The 23,246-nt window shown below is 35.0% G+C and overlaps 2 protein-coding genes across 6 annotated transcripts in view; both read left to right on the top strand.

Moving 5' to 3' along the window:
- The window catches only part of Rabgap1l (RAB GTPase activating protein 1 like), a 466,677-nt gene that overhangs the window by 169,372 nt on the left and 274,059 nt on the right, over positions 1–23,246 (top strand). The window lies entirely within an intron of this gene.
- On the top strand, positions 1,964–6,454 carry Gpr52 (G protein-coupled receptor 52). The gene is made up of 2 exons (XM_042674535.1): positions 1,964–2,260; positions 3,309–6,454. Exon 2 carries the CDS (start codon positions 3,528–3,530, stop codon positions 4,611–4,613), a length of 1,086 nt encoding a protein of 361 aa, XP_042530469.1. The 5' UTR covers positions 1,964–2,260; positions 3,309–3,527; the 3' UTR covers positions 4,614–6,454.

The raw sequence follows: 23,246 nt of genomic DNA, 5'->3' as shown, positions 1-23,246 counted from the left end.
TCCCCCTGCGGCTCCCTCTCCACACCCCCCACCCCTGCCAAAGTTGTAAAGTTTGTTTTATGAGATAACGTCTTGTATATCTCATTGTTGTAATGGGTCCACCTGTATCCCTATTTAAACAATTTGTTTTTTCCCTTCCCCTCCACAAATTATACCAACGTCAAATACAATGAAAACAGGGGTTATATCATGGGAGAGGGACATACAAAGCAACAAAAGAAATATCTTATAAATATGTTAGAAACACTCGCAAGAAAGAAAAACCATTTGAGTCCTTATCTTGGGGTTCATTTTGCCTAACATCAACTTCTTTGACCGTCTGCTTGTCTCAGACATATACTAGTTATTGCAAATAAGGGAGACCATGGGACCTATGTTTTTAATTTTGTATGCTATAAATTGACTTGAGTGCATTTTCCCCATCTAATACTCTTCATTTATCTGCCACAAGTCATGTTTAAGAAAAGTTTTAATCTGAGCATTGGTAGCTTATACCTGTAATTTTAGCTACTCAGGAGTCTTAAGATCTGTGGGTTCTGATTTGAAGCTAGCCTGGCAGTAAGGCCCATGATACTCTTATCTCCAAGTAACTATTCAAAAGCTCGAAGTGGAACTATGGCTCAAGTGGTAGAACACTAGTCTTGAGTGAAAACAAGGACAGCACCCAGATGTGTATTCAAGCACCAGGACTAGCACATACAAAATGTGTTCCCTACCTGAGAAATAGTTAAATCGACAAATAATGTAAGTCAAAATAAGCAAAAATGTTTTTGGTATGTATCAAATATTTGATTGGATTTTGCTTTCTTCAAACTTGTATTGGTGTAGCTCAAGCATTGTATGGCAAAATTCTTAGGTCCTTTGATTCTTTTTGCACATTTGTGTGGAAGTAGCTTAAGCAGTCTTTTGACTGTTTTCTGGTACCTGTGCTCTTCTTAAATCATCTTTAATCTCAGATATTTTTCTGAACAGATTTTAATATAGTGGTTTTAGTTCCAGTGTTTCCTTTCTAAATAGTAAATATTTTAAGCACATCAATTTTGTGGGGATTTGGAAGGAACTAAATGGAAAGATTACTAGATGACTTTTAAATTTTATTTATCAAAATATAAATATATTTTATAGAGAAAAATAGTTATATGACTTGAGTTGATGAAGACTTAGCTGATATTTAATAATTAATAAGTTTTTTCTGCCAATGAGCATTAGATTACTGCTGACTTTTAGTATCATAGTACCTTGTGATTCTTTATGGGGTTTAAAGTTGTATGCCAGATTTTCTTTTTCTGTTCTGTTCACAGGAAGTAATCCTTATAAATGGTTAGTGGGAATACCTCTATAAGTTTATAAATGCCTTTAACATATTACAAGGAGTGGTCAGTTCTATTGTTTTCTTTTGTCGATCTTGATCGGAGCTTGCTGAGTAAGTCTATAAGCCTGCATGTGCCTGGCAACTGTTACCTAGTGACAGTTTTCAGCTGCAGTAGCCATTGGCTGTGCTGTTGATTGGGGCAGGAGGACCGAGTCACCTTTCTGATGGTGAGTTCTTCTGCATCAGCTCTGGATGAGGAGGAGGAGGAGCAGCAGGGCTCCGGCTCAGGTGGAGTCAGTAATACTGAGAAATTGTGAAGAAGCTACTGACAGCGTCTGATAACTGCATCACAGTAAATCGGACTTCTGAATCAAACAGCCTAGCCTAGCAGCTGATAAGAGTGAATGTAGGTGAGAAACATTACCTTATTACTGTAACAAGAGAACTATTTTGTGATAAGTGAAACTAAGAATATACAAGGAAGAATATCTTGTAGCTGTTATAAAAGAAGACGGACTCCCCTGAATGATGTTGTGGTGCATGAGAAAATAACTTTCAGAAAAATGCTTTCTATTAAGCTACTGCATTGTTTCTGAAGGAAATTTTTATTTCTAGTGCATGCTATTTCTTCAAAAGCTGTGACAACAAAGACTGACAGGAAACTCTGGAAATGCCTGTACTTTACAAAAGACTTTTGCAAATGTTAACCTGAAGCCACAATGACCTTGGAAGCCTTTTGGATGGACTATCCTGCCAGCATTTCAGTATTTCAGACTCGAGGATATAAACTCATCTTGATGTTTTGAGGTATTTTAAAAACAAGACCATCTCACAACCTACCTAATGGCCCCTGTTTTAATTGAATACCTGTTCAAAATAGAATACAGAATTAGAAGAGACATTTTCTTAACATATGGCTGCTACATAACTGCAAATATAATAAACAAGGTAATTTTTCACTTTCAGAAGACTTAACTGAAGTAGTGATTTAATGTGTTAATCATCTAATAGAAATAGAAAATATAGCAAAATAGGTTATGGAGCCTACTAGAAATAATGACAGTAGTAATAAATAATGATAATATGCCTGGTGAAAGAAGCTCAGTATATAGGAAAGTTTCTATTGTCTAAGTTTCATTTATATTTGCATATATGTGAAATATGAATATAGTTGCAAAGGTGAGAAATTACTTTGAACTATATGTTTTTTATTATGCTCCATTATAAGGAGGGTGGCATATCAGGCTAATGATATTAGTTAAAGATGTTAAAAGATTTCATTTGGAATGGGAAGAAGTATAAATTATAATGCTATTAGTAGTACTGTTAGTAATGGACTAAAGCTATTTTAACCTAATTGCTTACAAAATGAATGCAGGATTAAAATTTCAGAAATTTATCACATTTTTGGGTATTAATCCACTAATCCATTGTATGTTATCTTCTCTACTAGAGATATTTTTTTCTCATGAGCATTAGAGGGAAAACTAGAATCTGTCTTTTACTTCTGTTCTGCTCCTTTGTGTCCATCCAGAAATGAGTCTTTTGCAATTAGCTTTGATAGAATTGTTTTTCTTACCTTTAAGAAAATAAGTGAGAATGGATCATAATGTTGACCTATCAACATCAGACTTGAACTGAGCTCAAGGACACTCTTTGCCACATGAACTTTCTGTTAGCTTTCCAACCAAAGCTGAGATCTTAGTTATTTAAATTCTAAAAATGTGAATTTTTTGTCATAGATGAAGCAGGCATCCTGAGACAATTTAAGACAATTTTTTTCTCCTCCTTTCTAGTTGATTCCTAAAAAACTACCCCTCTTAGGAGAAATAGATCTTTATTCTCTTAGCAGTTTATTTTTTCAGACTTAATAGTTTATACAACATGGTAAATCATTTTCTATAGAAGGGCCTCATGTCTGCAAAAAAAAAAAAAAATAGAAGTTGCTTGGAAGCACTGGAGGGAGCTAATCAGAGACCTCTTTTCACCTTTGTAGCTTACCCTCCTCCCTTATCCCTCAAAGCTGAGATGTGTCACTGGTGAGCTAAGGCTGACGAAGAGACCTGAGCATACTCTGGGACGCTCAGCTGTAACAGAAGCCCTGACACTGTCTACTGAAGCAGGTTCTAAGACACCCAAGTGCAGAGTCTAGCAGATGCTGGAAAGGGCACTTGCTTGCTGGAGCCAAGACTACACGTTCCTTTAATTCCAAGCCATGAATGAATCCAGGTGGACTGAATGGCAGATCCTGAACACCAGCAGCAGCATCGTGAATATATCTGAGCGTCATGCTTGCCCACTTGGATTTGGTCACTACGGTGCTGAGGATGTCTGCATCTTTGAGACAGTTGTTATTGTCTTGCTGACATTTCTAATCATTGCTGGGAATTTAACAGTTATTTTTGTCTTTCATTGTGCTCCACTGTTGCATCATTATACTACCAGCTATTTCATACAGACAATGGCATATGCTGATCTCTTCGTTGGAGTTAGCTGCTTGGTTCCTACTCTTTCTCTTCTTCACTACTCTACAGGTGTCCATGAGTCATTGACTTGCCAGGTTTTTGGATATATCATTTCAGTTCTAAAGAGTGTTTCTATGGCATGCCTTGCTTGTATCAGTGTGGATCGCTATCTTGCAATAACCAAACCTCTTTCCTACAATCAACTGGTCACCCCTTGTCGCCTGAGAATTTGTATTATTTTGATCTGGATCTACTCCTGCCTAATTTTCTTGCCTTCTTTTTTTGGCTGGGGGAAACCTGGTTACCACGGTGACATTTTTGAATGGTGTGCCACATCTTGGCTCACCAGTGCCTATTTTACTGGCTTTATTGTTTGTTTACTCTATGCTCCTGCTGCCTTTGTTGTCTGCTTCACTTATTTCCACATTTTCAAAATTTGCCGTCAACATACCAAAGAGATAAATGATCGAAGGGCTAGATTTCCTAGCCATGAGGTAGAAGCTTCTAGAGAGACAGGACATAGCCCTGACCGTCGCTATGCCATGGTTTTATTTAGGATAACCAGTGTATTTTACATGCTTTGGCTCCCATATATTATCTACTTTCTTCTAGAAAGCTCTCGTGTCTTGGACAATCCAACACTATCTTTCTTAACCACTTGGCTTGCAATAAGTAACAGTTTTTGTAACTGTGTAATATACAGCCTCTCCAACAGCGTTTTCCGATTAGGCCTCCGAAGACTTTCTGAGACAATGTGCACATCTTGTATATGTGTGAAGGATCGAGAAGCACGAGACCCCAAACCTAGGAAACGGGCCAATTCCTGCTCCATCTGAAGAGAACTACGTACTAAATCAAATGTAATCTGACAGTGGTTTAGAATTGTATTCTTGATTCATCTGGAAATTTACCACCAGGGAACTACTTATGTGAATAGTTGATTATGAAATGAAGAACAAGACTAAAGATATCTGGGGTTTTTCTTTTCTCCTTTTCATGAATAACCTAAGGGAAAGCATAAAAAGAGGGTAATTTCATGAGAGAAACATAGCATGTGAATATATATGTGTAGCAATAGGGAAAATTCAGCACTGAGGATGAAAAAAGTATTTCCAGTCTTCTATAGAACAGGAGAAGTCCCTCTCTGTCTCCTTTCTCTAACTGTACTCTGCCTCTGTCTTTGTCTTTCATTTTGTCTCTTTCCCATGTCTTTCACTCTTTGTGTTTGTTGCAGAGATTATTGGCAGAAATTATAAAAATGTCCGATGTACATACAACGTATGTGGCCATGTATAATATTTTGTTTCAAAGAGTACTTTTAGACCCACTATTCTATAGTCCTTAGTAGTTTCCTCATGGAGGTTACACAGTAAGCATTGTATTATTTGCCACACAGTCCTTTTTATTATGGTTTTATAATCTCTGCATCACAACTTTTCTGTTACAAACAAAACAATAGTATTTTTGTTTCTTCTGAGTAAAAGGACATTTACTTTACCCCTATTCCTAGCAGCCTGCTATTTTTTCCTTTACATTTTTCTTTATCTGAATCCTGTGGTACCTTATTCCAGAAGTATTTTAGTTAATGAAAGACTCTACAGTATAAGGCATTTATAGTGTTAAATAATTTATTTCTTCCAGTAAGCCAGTTAGTAACTATTTGGAAGATTGTGTTAAATATTTTTGATGTATTTTGGAAGTATTTTTATTTTGTTTCTTTGAAATTAGTTCATGTGCCTAAGGTATCTTTTTTGCTATAGTGAAGCTTTCTTTTTATTGATAAAACCCACAAGTAATTCTAATGCAGATGTAGGATACATACCTAGTAATGACATATCACTCTTAATGCTACTTGGAATGTCCTTTTATAAATTTTTAAATGTGAAAAATTAACTTTTGGTGTTAAGTTTATTATAGCTTACTGTTTTGTCTACTAGTTATTTGTGTGATAGGCTTTGCACATAGTATATTTTTTACAGCAAAGAAAATGTGAACTGTGATCTATACCTTGTGTTTTCTTAGTAGAATATATAGATCAATGTTGTTTAAGTTGGTAACTTTGAAAACATAAATACAAAAACTTATTTTAAAAGGATAATACTTTTATGTAGTTATTTAGATATTTATACTAGACAAGCTGCATTCTTAGTGATGCTAAAAATATACTTATTTATCAAATGCAGGTAAGGGTGGTCAGTATTTTGTTTTGTAATAATCTGTTTCCACATGCAAAGAATAAATTATTTTTTAGTGTGTTACCTGAAATTATGTCATAAATTTCCAGGGGTATAGATGTAATCACGTGATATTTGGGAAATCACTAGTGAGGCAAGTGTAAACAATAGAAAACATGATCTCTTTACTTTTTTACCTTAAGTTTCCTAACCAAAAGATTTGTATCAAACCACTGAGTATTTTTCTTCTCAGCATTTAGGATTTCTTTGTTTTATAAAATGCATCTAATGAAATGTGCCTATGACTCTTCAACCTAGAAACCAACCATTGTTTGTGGTTTTACTTCAGAGGTCCATTAGTAAAAGTGTTGTCATTTTATTGAAGTTGCTCTGAATGAGCCCCTGTATATTTTTTAAACATGTAAGAAAGGTTTAAAATAAAGAATAAAATAGTATTCTGTATATCAATATCAGACTTTGCTTCAGCTTACTGAAACACTAAGTAGAAGTAAGGGTGTATTTGGTAATCAAAATAGTATTCTGTATATCAATATCAGACTTTGCTTCAGCTTACTGAAACACTAAGTAGAAGTAAGGGTGTATTTGGTAATCAAGTCTAAATGTGTTGGCCTTCAGTAGCTGGAGTTTGTATTAATTCTTGCCCCATTTGCAAGGGTATTTTGAATGAGTTGAAATGCACCTTTTCAATGCAGACTAGTTCAAGGAAAGAATATTGCTAACTTTTCACATAACATTAATAAAATGTTCAATATTATACATATCCCTTAGGAATTCAATTTTTTTCTTTTCTTTAGAATATAAATATATATAGAAAAAAAACCCAGTAGGTGCTCTAAACAGAAAGCTAGAAGCCATGATTATTGCATTTTACTCTTCTGGTCTTTCTACATAAAAAATAACAATATGAAGTTTTATGTATGTTATAGTTTTTAATCCTCACTACAGCCCTTTGAGGTTACATTATTATTCCCAGTCTAGAGATAAGGAAAGTAAAGAAAAAATTTACTGAAGTTCCCTCAACCCTGTAGTGACAGAGATTGAGGAAGCTGGCACACTCGTTCGGCCTGGAGCCAAAGGCTGTAGTCTTTACCCTTTCGCACTGCCTTATTTATTTATTTATTTTTTTGTCGGTCATGGAGCTTGAACTCTGGGCCTGGGCGCTGTCCCTCAGCTCTTCAGCTCAAGGCGAGCGCTCTACCACTTGAGCTACAGCGCCACTTCCGGTTTTCTAGTGGTTTATTGGAGATAGGAGTCTCACGGTCTTTCCTGCCCTGGCTGGCTTTGAACCGCGATTCTCAGATCTCAGCCTCCTGAGTAGCTAGGATTACAGGCGTGAGCCACCGGTGCCCGGCTTTATTTATTTTTTAATAGACAAAAACCTTCAAGCCTGTGTACTTCTGTTTGACTTTTCCCTATAAGATTTTTCCGAGTTTTTGTTGTATTTCTTTTTTTCACTCTAACTTTGGCTTCATTTCTTCCCATGTGATATCTTTTTCTTTGATCTTGTGAATTTATTTAATTAAAATAGCAATCAGTTAAGCCAAAACTTAGCAGCTTAGTTTATAATCAGAATGAACTTCTGGGGCATAGTATATTCTTGATGTTGCTTTTATTCATTTTTGTTAATGTTTCCTTGAATAACTTTTTTAAGATGTTAGAATTTCTTTCTGAAAGGAATTTTTTGAAGGGGAAGGTTGGAAAAGAAAGGCTTTATCATAGTTCTAGTTTAGGTCTAGGTTTTTCATTTTCTACAGCATTTCATATATAACTGACAAACCACTTAACTTTACTTTTACATAATTTAATTTGTATTTCTATAACAAGGTAAATACTTACTTTGAACCTATTCTTTTTGTAAGAAGCATAAGTAATTTTGCTGGCATTATACTCCATTCTATATTAATTATTTAGTTTGCTTATAAATGACACTCAACCTAACGTTATATATTATTGCACAAGGATGCTATATTTATGTAGCTGTTTTGAAGTTTATAAGCGTTTTGAAGTTTATACAGTGTTTAGAGACTTTGTAACCTACAAATTAATGAAACCTGAACTGAAATCCTGGCTTCCATAAACTATTGGGCTATAAGTAAAATACTGAATGTTTCAAAGGCTCAGTTTTTGTATCGATAAAATGAGGGACTTATTCCTATCTATTCAGCTAGATTTGAGAACTAAATGAACTTTAGTAATCTATGTGCTCAACATGGCTCCTTAAGAAAGAATGTTGGAAATCTGATAAACTTATGTACAAGACAAAGGGAACAGAAATAAACAGTGACCACAGGGCATAAACCAAAGGGGAAAAAAATGAAAAAAGAAATAACTGCAAACCATGCAATTAAAAAAAACCTCTTACGGGGCTGGGAAGGTGGCTTAGTGGTAGAGTGCTTGCCTTGCATGCCTGAGGCCCTGGGTTCAATTCCTCAGCACCACATAAGTAAAAAGAAAAAAGCTGGAAGTGGCTCTGTGGTTCAAGTGGTAGAATGCTAGCCTTGAGCTGAAGAGCTGAGGGACAGCGCCCAGGCCCAGAGTTCAGAGTTCAGGCCCCACGACCAGACCCAAAAAAACCAAACCAAAACAAAACAAAAACCAAACTCTTGCTTCTGTTTCTTGGAGTTCATTTCAATAAGCATTTTATATGGTCATATCCATATTGCTATTGAGCCATTGTGATCCTCTGCTAAGAATATCCTAGACATGTCCTAGTTATTACAAGTGAGGGAAATCATGCAGTGTATGTTTCTTTGGGTCTGGAGAAGTAACATTTTTATTATTCTTGAATCTGTTTCAACTCAAATTTTAGATTTAACTTCAGAGTTTTAAAATATAGAAGAGTTCTATAATTTCTGAAAGCTTATTTCCCATAAATAGTTATTCATGAAGATATCATTTGAAATACCTAGCAAACAGATGTTGAGATGAGATGGTCAGATAAGGTTATGGAATAACTTCCTTTAGTACACCAAATACACTGAAACATTCTTTTTCTTGTTAGGATGGCCATATTAAGAAAGGTTTGCGCAGGAATATCTTACCATTTTTCTTTGCAGTCAAAGTTTCCTCATTCATTAAAATAAAATTTGCATGATTTTTCATATATAAGTATTATTTAAGAGAAAAATGATTAATAAACTGGTTTTCTCTGAAGATACTATAATTTTTATGAGTTCAAAAAGAAAAGATATTGACTTGAAAGAGAATTCTCTAATCAACCTCAGCCTTACTATTATTATCAGATGTGAAAAAGATACAACTGAATGCAAGTAAAGTTCACAAAAGATGATTAACACATAGGAAGTCTGCTGATAAAAACTTCCTGAGGACTATCACTATTCATATATTAATAGGTCAATTCTGTGCTCTGATGAGTTATTCCAGGGCATGTAGACATTTTAGGATTAAGAAAATTATGAGAAACTAAACAATGCATTGAAATATAGCTAAATGTATAGGTATTAAGAAAAATAAAATTGTCAGAAGAGGAAAAAAAGGATTGCCCTTTCAATATTTTTCTTAAATAGAAATCATCCAGGACTAGTTTTTCTAATAATTATAAATAATCATAACTTTATTTTATGATATGACATTTTCTGTCTGATACTTACCATGATGATAGCCTGCATTTTTGTTATTTTTGAGTGAAACTAGGATTTAAAGTGTCTCATGTTTGCTAGGTAGGCACTCTCCAACTTCAGTCACATTCCCAGCTCTATAGGTTTATTTGAAAATACTAAAATTAATAAAGATTTTCTTTGGTTTTTTTATTACTGTTCAGTTTAAGCCTTCTTACAATGAACATTTATTTCTTTTATAATCAGGAAAATTAGTGTCTTGCTAAAGTGAGTGCTTATCATTTAAAAATATTTATGATATTTCATAAAATGGCTTTTGTTAAAATTATAAATAGCTTTAGCCAATAATATTTAACTATCATTTCTTATTAAGGTGGTTTAATATAGTTTTCTTTATTATTTCTACAATACTTATTTCATATAGATTATTCAGCAAAACTCGATGACCTTCTACTTGGAGTGTTAGGTGCTCTTGAAATATTTTTGCTTTAACATAAGCAATTTGTAGTGTTATTTACTGAATCTGAAATGCATTTCAGTCACTGTAGAATTTTTGATGCAACACTGAGGGTACTTTCTTGTACTTTTCACATCTTTAACAACAAAAGTGTTACCTTGCATTGGGGATATAGGGTCCAACTGCTATGTTAACTCCCTTTTCCTGGATATCGGAATTTTTCTCTCAGTTCTCCAACTGTATGATTGCATTGATAATTTTACTTATAATTTAACTGATTTTATTTTGCTCTATAGTAAAACTCTATATCAGCTTCTTTGATTATTGGGGTTTTATGTGTGTGTGTGTGCATGTGTGTGCGGGTGCACATGCTTGCACATGCTTGCACATGCCTGTGTTAGGGCTGAACTCAGGGCCTAGGAACTGTCCCTTAGTCTTTTTGCTCTAGGTTAGTGAATACTCTATCACTTGAGCCACAGCTCCACTTCCGACTTTTTGGCCATTAATTGTAGACAAAGATTATCATGAACTTTGATGTGTAGCCTGGCATCAAACCAAAATTCTCAGATCTAAGCCTCCTGACTAGCTAGGATTACAGGCATGAGCTATCAGTGCACAGTTTCTTAGTTTCATTTATATTTATATCAAATATAAATGATTCTACTGAATTACTAGAAGATGACTTTATTCTCTTAAATATTTAAAGTTAACTGTGACACTTTTTGTGTGTGTGTTGGTCCTGGCACTTCAACTCAGGAACTAGGCACTGTCCCTCAGCTTTTTTGCTTAAGGCTAGTGCTCTACCACTTGTGCCACATCTCCCTCCTGGCTTTTTGGTGGCTAATTGTAGGTAAGAGTCTCATTGACTTTCCTTCCTAGGCTAGCTTCAAACTGTGATCCTCAGATCTCAGCCTCCTGAGTAGCTAGGATTGTAGGTGTGAGCTACCCACACCTGCCTACAACAGTTTCATGATTACTTAATTTATGCTATTTATTTGAAGCATTTGCAGATTTTTTTTTGCACATAAAACTTACTATTCTCTTAATTCAAGTAATAGAGACAAATATAGAAGTATTAGGAGCCAAACTTGTGTGCAATTAAAAAATATTTATCACTTAAGAGAATTTAAATTATGCATATCATTATGTAGTAAGGTCTTGGTAATTTATAAGCTAGAAAATAAATGGATTTAGTTACATTCATGGCTAAGATTTATTATAGCAGCAAGTATTTTTTATTATTTTTCATAGTGTCAGCTCATTAGAGAAATATAAAGCAATTAAAATGAGCCACAATTGCTTTTTACCTAAAATCAAGTAGTATAAAATAATTTTGTTGATTCAGTTAATCACAGGTGTTTGACATGTTATCTATTACATTACTTTTTGCATTGGTCAGCATTATTGTTTTAGTCTAACTTATCATAAAGTTTTGATTTCTTTTACTTTAGTATATTAATGAAAATATGAATAAACTTCACAGTTATCTTGATAATACACTTCATTTTATCCATTAGAATTAAAGCAAACATTTATATATGATTATATACACTATTGTTGTAAGTCATTGAAGTGAATAGAGCCATCATTTGTACCTTAATAAATTGCTTCTCGGCCTTTTGGCTAAGCTCAAGTGTAGTACCTTAATAATTTGTCTATTAAATGTTATCCTTAAAACATAAATAGAGCTAGGCACAGTGGATCACATTTGATCCACTTGAGCTACTTGAGAGGCAGATAGTGAAATTTTCATTCAAGGCCAATTGGGCCAAGGAGGTTACTATCTGGAACAATGAAACGGTTGGCTGTGATGGCATGTACCTGTCAACCCGCCTATGAGGAAACCATAACTAGGAACATTGCCCTCTAGGGAAATTCCAACAGAACACACAATACTATTAAAAATAAGTAAATGAAAAAAAAATTCTGGGGCATGGCAAAATTGGTTTAGCTCCTGCAAAGGAAGCTCTAGGCCCTGAGTTCAGACTCCAGCAATGGAGAAAAAATTGGCAGCTGCTTGTGATGGAGGATGCCTGGAGTTCCAGCTACTCTGGAGTCTGAGGAGGACATGATCTTGTCTCAAAAAAAAGATGAATATAACAATTCATTTTTAATAAGTTTTTATTTTGAAAATACTGTACAGAGGGGTTACCGTTACATGAGCAAGGTAATGAGTACATTTCTAATCAAGCATTGTTGCCTCCTCCTTTGTTTTTCCCCCACCATCTCCTCCCTCCCACCTCCTCAACTACACCACCCCACCACCGCCTAAATTGTAAAGTTCGTTTTTTGACATAGCGTCTTGTACATCTCATTGTTGCAATGGGTCAACCTGTATTAAACTGTATATTAAGAGATAGTAAATTGTCACGTTTCCAAGCCTTCCCCAATAGGAAAGTCGCTGGGACTCTTACCTACAATTAACAAAAAGAAAAAAAGCTGGAAGTAGAGCTCTGGCACAAGTGGTAGAGCACTAACCTTGAGCAAAAAGCTTAGGGACAATGTGTATGCCCTGAGTTCAAGACCCAGGACTGAACACACACACACACACACAGAGAGAGAGAGAGAGAGAGAGAGAGAGAGAATAAAGCAATTATTGTTCTCTTACCAAATATAAGTAGGTATGGTAATAATTATTGTTTCTGGGTTTCTTTTAATTTTCTTCTACTCAGTTGAGTAGGACTTTTCTAAAAGTAGACAATTAAAATGTAATTATACTTTAAATATGTTATTGAGTACGCTTTACAAAATATTATGAATAAAACTATCCAATTTTATATTCTTTTTCTTTGTTTTTCTGGTTGTGAGGCTTAAACTCAGGGTCTTGGGGCTGTCCCTGAGCTCTTTTGCTCAAGGCTAGTGCTCTGCCATTTTGAAGCACAGTGCCACTTCTGGTTTTGTGATGGTTAATTAGAGATAAAACTCTCATGGACTTTACTGCCTGGGCTGGCTTTGAACCATGCTTCTCAGATCTCAGCCTGAGTAGCTAGGATTACAGGTGTGAGCCATCAGCTCAGAGATGTTTTTTTTCCTAATGACATTTTTCTTTCCTACACTAAATTTAACTAAGATTGTTGTAAATTTATTATTTCAAAAATCTTTCAGCTCAGATAATTTCTCACTTTTATAGTTTCTCAGTTATTTCATGTTGCTGTGTTCTTATTTAAGGCCATGTATTATTTTAAGACACTGAATTATGTCAGTTCTGTTTTCTCTCTATGAGTGCTATCCTCAGTATTATCCATTTCATTGTACATTATATGTGCTACACTTTGAGAAAGGCTTTGAATTTATTTCCATCACATTCTGCCTCTATTGCATATGTGATATGCTGTCAAGATTGGAGGAGGTTCTTTTCTTTTTTTTTTAGTTTTATTTTTGTATTTTTTATTGTAAAGATACTATACAGAGGGTTATAGTTACATGAGCAAGGTAATGAGTACACTTCCTATTGAGCATTGTTACCCCCTCCATTGTTTTCCCCCTACCATCCCTTCCCTCCCTACCTTTCCCGAGGTTCTTTTTTTTTTTTTTTTTAATTGTGATTAAGTGATTACATAATTTCCGAAATTTCACAGTATTGTGGAATAATGATGCTCATTTAAAGTCACAAGTTCATTCTAACTTTCCTGGAGCAAATTGTCTATCACAGTCTATAACATATAACGGTGCACACATATACACCAAACATGTGATCAGCAGCATGGGGATATTTAGTAGTGGTTCGACCAGATGAGTGGGAGTTCTTCGTTTCTTAAGTCCTGTTAATTTTGTCGTATCATCTAATATTTTGGATTTAGCATCCACTTATCAGGGAGATGAGGAGGTTCTTTTCTAAGCAAAACAAAACAAGCACTATGTCTTTGAAATGTTTGTTGACATCAAGATTTCAGCTGCTAAGGACCAGAGATGCCAGGTTAGACTTTGATACATAGTATTTCCCTAAGCCTGGGAAACAAGAATGGTTTACTGCTTTGAGGGGATTCATATTATAGTGTGAATACCTTAGAAACAGACATACTAACAGAACTACTTCTGCTTGTTAAATCTTTTATGTCTCTTAGTCATTCCAGATGGTTTGTGTATGATGACTACTCACTATTTGTTAATTGCTCTGTATATAGTAAGCTTTTTCATTGTTGTCCTGAGTTGAATTTAATTGTTGGAATTAATCATGTCTTTTAAGTTTCTTCCCAGTAGTTCTCTACTTCAACACAGCTGAAAATATTATCACAGTCTGATTATCTTTTAAATTTCTATTGTACAAATGAGGAAGATATGGAGATTGTTTTGGGAAAGTTGAAAGATTACTATAACTATCATTTAATATAAGTTATATCTATCATTTAATATAAGCTATCCACTTTAATTGGATTCTTTCACAATTCTTATTCAACAGTTGTAGCTATTCTTGGTATGTATCTGGATAAATCTTTCTTTAGACTTTTGGGAAGAATCATAGTTTACAAGCATTTAGACAAAATTGTAAGATCTTATCCAAAAAATAAAGCAGAATAGGGCTTAGGGGTTCAGCTCAAGTGGTACAGCTTTTACCTAGCACTGAGCTCTAAGTCCAGTACCACAAAAAGTTTAAATGTATAACTGAATATACAAGCTTTAAAATACTAAGTCATAATTTGAATTTCATGAATCATATCTTAATTATGGTTTTGCATCACGGTATGGCTTACAACATGTAATTTGATATAATCCAGATAAATATTTTGGACGAGTCAGAAGATATTTCTGAGCAATTTCTGTTAAAATATAGAAAGGCTTTAAAACAGACATCTTTATTTTTGGAACTGTTTTGCAAAAAGATTTTTCAAGAATGCCTTTTACTGGAGACTTTGAAAAAGAAAGCTAATGAAATGACCTTTGGGGTTTTTATTTAAGTGCATTTATGCCCAAGGATAAATGAAAGAGTGGATGACTTTTCAAAAATAATCTTTCAAAAGTTAGAATTTACTATAATGTTTCCATTACTAATTCATTGGTCTCTTTAAATATTTTCACAGAAAGCCCATCTAATCTCAAAGATTGAGCTATCATGCTTTTGTTGAGTGTTCCAAAATAGAGCTCTCTTAGTTTAGTCTTAAGACATTTACTGTGGTCACATGTATCTAGCAAGACAGACCTCCTATTTTGACTTTCATAAAAGTTGACCTGAAGAAATATAATAGTCAGTTTTGTCAACTCTTCTTCTTTAAATTGGTCATCTGTTTTTTTTTTTTTTTTTCATTTGACCATCATTGGGACCAGTGTTTATTTAGATTTCCAATTTGCAGCCTTATACATTGAATAAATATTCTTCCAAAAATACTATGAGGACCTGTTCTTCTTTCTTACTGTTTTATTCAGGTGCAATTGTATGATTCTTTTTCATTCTCTTTTTTGAATAACTATTTTCTTTTAATTTCCATGTATAGTTTTATTCTTTATGTGCTGTGAATCATAGAAGCTTTAGATAAGTGTGTGGACTGCCTTCTATACTGAAGATTCCTTTCATATCAAATAGGATAATCCCTTCACTTGTTGGATAGTTCTGTGACTTAGAAGATATTTGCTCATTGTAACCAAAATTAGAATTCTTGACATGCACCGTTTGGTTGTGCTGATCACTGTAAAGACACAGAAATGTCCCTTTTGCTATACTTTTTCTGGTATATAAAAACTATTGTTACTGCTTCCCATATTAGACGTACTATTTCAATACTTTGCTTTTGTATCCCTTCATCAAATGTTCAATGAACACTTAGGTGAAATTCACTAATGTACTTGGAATGTGGTGAACATGAGAGAAAAGCTGTCTTCTCATAGGGCGTGCATCCAAGTAAAAGTAAACAAAATGTATTCCAGATTAAGATACCAAATGAAAACAAATTCAGATTGCGATAAACACCAGAAAGAAGATAACAGTTATAAAGAACACATTGAAATGGAAGACTAAAATTCCATATGATTTAGTTTGTAAATCTCTCCTCATTAAGATTGCTCTTCCCTACTAGAACATGCATGACCTTTGTTACTTTTGAATAGCTATAATGCTAAACTTCTAACCTGTTAATGTCTGTATGAACATAGGAAGATGGAGACTTCATAGTTAGGTGTGTGCTGGAGCTATTTGGATGGTTATATCATGAAGGACATTTTTAAAGAGGAGGACAAAAAGTTTGCCCTTGTAGTGAGACTAGTCATTACCATGTTTAGACTGTATATTTCTGTTAATGTTGCCGTTAGAGTATCTGGCTCTTTCAGCAGCAGGCTCACCCTAACATTATTTTTATAGCAATTTTTTTATTGTGATTAAGTGATTACACAAATTTCACAGTATTGTCGGATGCTAAGTTAAAGTCACAAACACATTCTAACCTTCATGGGGAAAATTGTCTTTGTCATGGTCTATAAAGTTTATGAGTCTGATGAGCTTTGACAATACAGTTATTTCTTCTACATCGGGTGATACGTACATTTCTTTCCTTTTGCTTAGTGCCAGCTGTTCTCTCTTTCCCGCTCATGCCCTCCTTCCCATCGCTGCCATTGAATTGCTTAGTTTGTTTTGATCAATGACCAGGGCAGCTGATAGGTCCCACTGTTGTATGTTTTCCCGTTTTCCTGTTTCTGTGTCCTCCTCCTAGTTTCCCTCCGATGTGACATGTATAATATATATGTCAGCAGCATGGAGTCATTTAGTAATGATTCGACCAGATGAGTGGAGGTCCTTTGTTTCTTGAGTATTGTTTACTTTGTCGTATCTCCTTATGTTTTGTTCTTTCTTTCTTTTTTTTTTTTTTTGCCAGTCATGGGCCTAAACTCTGGGCCTGGGCGCTGTCCCTCAGCTCTTCAGCTCAAGGCTAGCACTCTACCCCTTGAGCCATAGTGCCACTTCCGGCTTTTTCTGCTTATGTGGTGCTGAGGAATGGAACCCAGGGCCTCATGCATGCAAGGCAAGCACTCTACCACTGAGCTGCCTTCCCAGCCCCTATGTTTTGGATTTAGCATTCACCATGTGCTGTTTGTCTCTTTGCTCTTGGCTTACCTCACTCAAAATGATTTCTTCTAGTTCCATCCATTTCCTGTGAATGCCATTATTTTGTCCTTTCTTTTTTTTTTTATTTTGTCCTTTTTAATGGCTGCATAATATTCCATTGTACATAGGTATCACAATTTTTGGATCCATTCATCTATAGTAGGGCATCTGGGTTGTTTCCATATCCTGGCTATTATAAACAGTTCTGCAATGAACATGGAGGTTTATGTGTCCTTGTATTCTGGTTCCTGTTGTTCAGGATAGATGCCTAGGAGTGGTATGGCTGGGTCATAGGGGAGGTCAATATTTAGCTTTCTGAGGATCCTCTACACTGCTTTCCAAAGTGGTTGTGTAAGTGTACATTCCCACCAGCAGTGTAATAGGGTTCCTCTTTCTCCGCATCCCCTCCAGCATTCGTCATTGACTGAATTTAGGATGTGGGCCATTCTGACTGGGGTAAGATGGTATCTCAGTGTTGTCTTTATTTGCATTTTCTTTACAACCAGGGATGGTGAACATTTCCTCATGTGTTTCTTTGCCATTTTTATCTCTTCATCTGAGAAGTCTCTCTTTAGTAATCTTACCTATTTAGTAATTGGTTTGTTGGGTTTGGGAGAGATTAGTTTCTTGAGTTCCCTGAATATACTGGATATTAGCCTCTTGTCTGATATATTGCTGGTAAATATTTTTTTCTCATTTAGTTGGCTGTCTTTCTAGCTTGGTTGCTATATCTTTAGCTGGCAGCAAGTTTTTATTTTAAAGTAGTCCCATTTGTCGAGTCTCTCTCTCTCCAATTTGTGTGACCCTGGAACTCTGTTCAGGAAGTTCCTGCCTGTGCCTATAAGATCAAGTGTCTCTCCTACTCTGTCCTGCAGTAGTTTCAGAGTTTCAGGTTTGATGTTGAGGTCTTTAATCCATTTTGAGTTGATGTTAGTGCATGGTGACAGGCTGGGGTCCACTTTTAGTTTTCTGTATGTGGCCTCACAGTTTTCCCAGCACCAGTTGAAAAGGCTGTGTTTCTTCCATTCTATGTCTTTGGTTCCTTTGTCAAATATCAGCTGACTGTAAGGGTGTGGTTTTATTTCTGGATCTTTCTATTCTATTCCATTGGTCTTCAGGTCTGTTTTTGTGCCGGTATCAAGCTGTCTTTGTTACTATGGCTCTATAGTAGAGTTTGAAGTCTCACCCTAACTTTAATATGAACATTTGCATGGCTGTTACCTATGAACTATTCTTCAACTAGGTCTTATTTTGGAAAATCAGTTGAAACTGTTATTTATAATCATTTGTCATTTATTCAGACATTTTTTCCTAGTTTCTCATGGAAAGCCTAAATCCCTATTGTTTTTGAGGTAACAATGATGGTGCAAATGGAAGCAGCATAATGGATTTGACAAGAAGGATTTCTTCTAAATTCATTCTTGTTTCCTTTAATTGTCACAGTTTTAGTATAATCTCTTACCCTCCTCTAATTCTACCTAATGTGTTAAGATTAGTTCTCATTCTTTCCTTTTATATTTTCTATTATTTCATGATATGTCCTGAAAGAGAGTGAAACACCGTTTCATTTAATATAGACTCAGAACTGGCTTTACATTTTCATTCTGTTTTATCACTTGTATGATACTACATGTCACCTAAGCTCTCTGGTCCTTGCTTTACTTATAACTGGGCCTGTTTTCCGCACTTGAGATAATTACTATAAATGATCTATCACAATCTCTTGACATATAGGAGATGCCAATAAATGTTAGCAACAGCAAGCGATAGTTTTGCCTTACATCTAGTTTATCCGGTCTCAGGTTATCTCATCTAAAACCTCTTAATGAATGTGCATGTGCACACACACACATGTGTGCACACACACATGCACACACACAGATAGACACATGGGTTTTTATCATTCTTATGGCTGGACAGAATAAAAAAATCTTATTTGTTTGCTTATTTTTGTTGTAAAGGTGATACACAGAGGGGTTACAGTTACATAGGTCAGGTAATGAGTATATTTCTTTTTGAACAGTGTTACCTCTTCCCGCATTTTCTCTCAGTTTTTTTCCCTTCCCAACCCCTTCCCACCAAGTTGTATAGCTCATTTTCAACATAGTGTCTTAGTATCACTGCTGAATTAGTTTATTGTTCCACTATTTCTATGCTTCTACTTACCCTCCCTAAAACATACAAGACAAAAAGTACAGAAATCAAAAAAGAGTGACTAAAGGGGAAAAACAACAAAACAAAAAAATCACAAAAAGTAAACTATAAAAAACCTCTTGTTTCCATTTGTCGGAGTTCATTTTGATAAACATTTTATATGGTCATATGTACAGTACATAGCTATTTAGCTTTTGTGATTCTCTCCTAAGAATATCCTCCTTTGGTCCCACTGTGTGAATGTTTACACTCCTATTTAAGTTATCACGTACAAGTGTAACTTTTTGTCTTTTACTGTCCATTGATTGTGTTTACTTGTAGATTTATAGGCTCATTCTAATTACTACAAATGAGGGAAAACATGTAACCTATTTTTCTTTGATCTTACTTCACTTAATATAATTTTTTCCAGATCTTTCCATTTCCTTACAAATGGGGCAATATCATTCTTATGGAAGCATAGAATTCCATTTGTATATTCACTCCATTTTCTTGATCCTTTTGGCCACTGAGGGTCACCTGGGTTGATTCCATACCTTGCCTATTACAGTGCTGTAATGAACATGGTTGTGTGAGTAGGTTTAGTATGACTAGGTTTAGTATGGCTAGGTCAATTAGATAAATGCCTAGGAGTGGAATTGCTGGGTCATAGGAGAGCTCTATGTTTAGACTTTTGAGGAGCCTCCATAATGCTTTCCAGAGTTGGTTGAACAAACTTACATTTTTACCAAGAGTGTAGTAGCATTGCCTTTTGGCCACAACCTCAACAGAAACTGTTATTATTACTTTTCTTGATAATGCTATTCTAACTGTGATGAAGTGAAATCTCAATGTTGTTTTGGTATTTATTTCTTGAATTTGGAAGAAATGGAAGAATTCATAGAGAATATTGATGTGCAAACAATGAGAAGAGCAGGACTGAAATCAGAAAAGCAACTACATGTGTAAAAGCCTCAAAATACAGCTGTGATACTGTAACAGTCAAATCACAAAGTGCTAAAGTAAGAGTTAGTGCTAGGAAAGTAAGTAAGTGCTGGGTAAGAGTTGCTTTGATGTATGAACCCAAATACTGGGCTGAAAAATTTTCATTTATATATAGTAATATATTGATGATAAAATGGATTATATAATTGTTAAATATCAGAAAGTATCTTTTCAGCAACAGAATTACTACTTTATAGTAAATCATATTTTTTCTCTAATTTGAATTAATCCTTGAAACCATGAACCCAGCATTTCTCAGAAGTATAAACTAGTACAAACAAGCAGTAGTACTGCTTGTTAGAGGTTCCTGTTCTCAAGGTCCCCTAATTGAGAACACCTGTGTGTGGAAATATGAAATTTTAATAAGCTCTGCGTGATTTCTCTAAACTTAGAAATTTAAAAGTAAGTATATGAAACTTAGCCAGAAATACCTCTTGTTCTGGGGAGGAGCTACTAAAAGCATAAGCTCTCTGCCTCACTTATACTGTATTCCAAGTTAGTCTTAAAGTACTGACTGTATCAATTTTAGTTAGAAACTAATATATACTGTTTTCTAAAGATGTTGGACTGGAACAAAACAGGAATGTCAGAATTGCTCAATAGACCAATAGTAAAAGGAAACACAATTTCATTCATTCTATCTCCTGAAATGACTCTTGCCTTTATTGGGGATTCTTACTCCAAATAGATCTCTATCCCATTAAGAGTAGAAGGAAATAGTGTTTAAACAAAAGAGAAGTATGGGTGGGAAGAGTTTATACAGATTTTAAAGTGCAAAGTTTCCTATGATATCCTGAGTATGTCTAGGTATTTGTGATCATCTTTTTACTCTGGCTAGATGCTTGTCTATTCTGATTCTTTTATCACTAGCACAGAACCACTATACATTTGTCAGGCACTTTCTTACTGCCCTGACTCAGCATCCCCTGTACCATAAAGTAGGCATCTTTTTAACTTTTCATAGTGATCCACCTTCTCACTTCTCTGTCATAAACCAGAAGATGACTCGAGTGTCAGTGCTTACATCAGTCTCCTTTACTTTCTAATCCCTATAATTTCAGTGTATAGAAAATATGTATGCACCATCCGTATTAGTTTGCTTATTATCAGAGAAGTAAATGGCAAAGCCTCCTTCAATAAACAAAGATCTCCATACTGAATTAATTTTTCAGAAGTAATGAGTCTGATTCAATATATTGCAATCTGGCACCTCAAATTCAGGAGCATTTTGGAAGGTAATATACAGAACAGTCCTTACACTTATACATAGCTTTAATTCATGATTTAATTGGTATTATGCCTCAGCTGTGTTAATTAACCTTAGAAATTGGATTTTGCCTCTATAGTAATCTCATTTCCAATTTAATAGTTAAGAATGCTGACATTGTATAATAAGCTATTTTTTAAAATAACAAATTAGCATAGTGGCTTATCTATGACCAACATTTATTTTTTTAATTTAATTTTATTGTCAAGGTGATGTACAGAGTGGTTACAATTACATTTGTAAGGTAGAGAGTACATTTCTTTTACTTATTGTTCTTTTAGTCTCCATTTTATTTCTGTTCTTTTTTTTATTGTGAAAACACTGTACAGAGGGGTTGCAATTACATGGGCAAGATAATGAGTACATTTCTTATCAAGCATTGTAGCCTCCTCCTTTGTTTCCCCTTCCCGAAATTCCATCCTCCCCTCACCCCCCACCCAACCCTACCCCCCCACCAAAGTTGTAAAGTTGGTTTTCGACATAACGACTTGTATGACATAACGACTTGTCCATCTCATTGTTGCAATGGATCCACCTGTATCCCTATTTAAACTATCTGTTTTTTCCCTTCCTCTCCACAAATTATACCAATATCAATTACAGTGAAAGCAGGGGTTACTTTTCTATGTGTTTGGCATTTTTCTTTTCTTTTTTAGTTATTTTATTGTAAAGGTGCTGTACAGAGGGGTTACAGTTACATGAGTAAGCCAATAAGGACATTTCTTGTCAAGCATTGTTACCCCTTCACTTGCTTTCTATTCACTTTCCTCCCCCCATTGTAAAATTTTTTTCCAACATATTGCTGTTGCATTGGTTTGCCCTTTGGCTCACCATTTTGTTGTTTGCCTTCCTTTTCCTAATTAAGATTAACATATATACTATACACAAGTACCAAAATCAGATACAGTGACAACAAGGGATAAACTTATAGAGGGGAAAAGAAAAAAATGCAAGAAAAACAAAATAACTTCACCTAGTACATTTAAAAACAGCAACAACAAAGTAAAACCTTTCATTTCCTTATCTTAGAGTTCATTTTGTTTAGCATAGTGGCATATCTGTGACTAACATTTATTTAAAAAATTCTTGGCTGGGCACTGGTGGCTCACGTGTCTAATCCTACCTACTCAGGAGGCTGATATCTGAGGATCACAGTTCAAAGCCAGCCCAGGCAGGAAAGTTCGTGAGACTCTTATCTCCCATAAAACCACTAGAAAACTGGAAGTGGCACTGTGGCTCAAGCGGTAGAGTGCTTGTCTTGAGCTGAAGAGTGCAGGGAGAGTACCCAAGCCCAGAGTTCAAGCCCCATGACCGACCAAAAAAAAAAAAGAAAAAAATTCTTGAGTTACTGATACTGATTATGTTTTGATGAAAGGACATTTCAACTGTTCCTGAGCCTTTTTGTTCAAGGCTATTGCTCTACCACTTAAGCTACAGCACTACTTCTCGCTTTTTTTGTGATTAATTGGAGATACGCATCTCATGGGCTTTCCTTTCCAGGCTTCAAACCATGATTCTCAGATCTCAGCCTCTTAAGTAGCTAGGATTACAGGCATGAGCCACTGGTGCCTGGCTGTTTGTTTTTATATAGTTTTGTAATTGAATTCAGTACTACTTAGCACTTAGCTGTCATGGTGCTGAAAGTCTTTTAAATTGACTGGGATTATTGCATTGATGTATACCTTCATCCATATAGTAGAAATTTTACCAAATTAAACAAAAACATAGGTATTAATTGAAATTTAGTCCTTGGCAGCTATATTTTTGAAATGATTTTACCATATCCAAATCAGAATTACATGTT

Source organism: Dipodomys spectabilis, unplaced genomic scaffold (genome assembly GCF_019054845.1).
Source record: "Dipodomys spectabilis isolate Male_0828 unplaced genomic scaffold, ASM1905484v1 ptg000019l, whole genome shotgun sequence".
In the NCBI taxonomy this organism is placed as follows: domain Eukaryota; kingdom Metazoa; phylum Chordata; class Mammalia; order Rodentia; family Heteromyidae; genus Dipodomys; species Dipodomys spectabilis.
The sequence above is the reverse complement of the archived record's forward strand: the minus strand, read 5'-3'. Positions and strand labels throughout refer to the sequence as shown.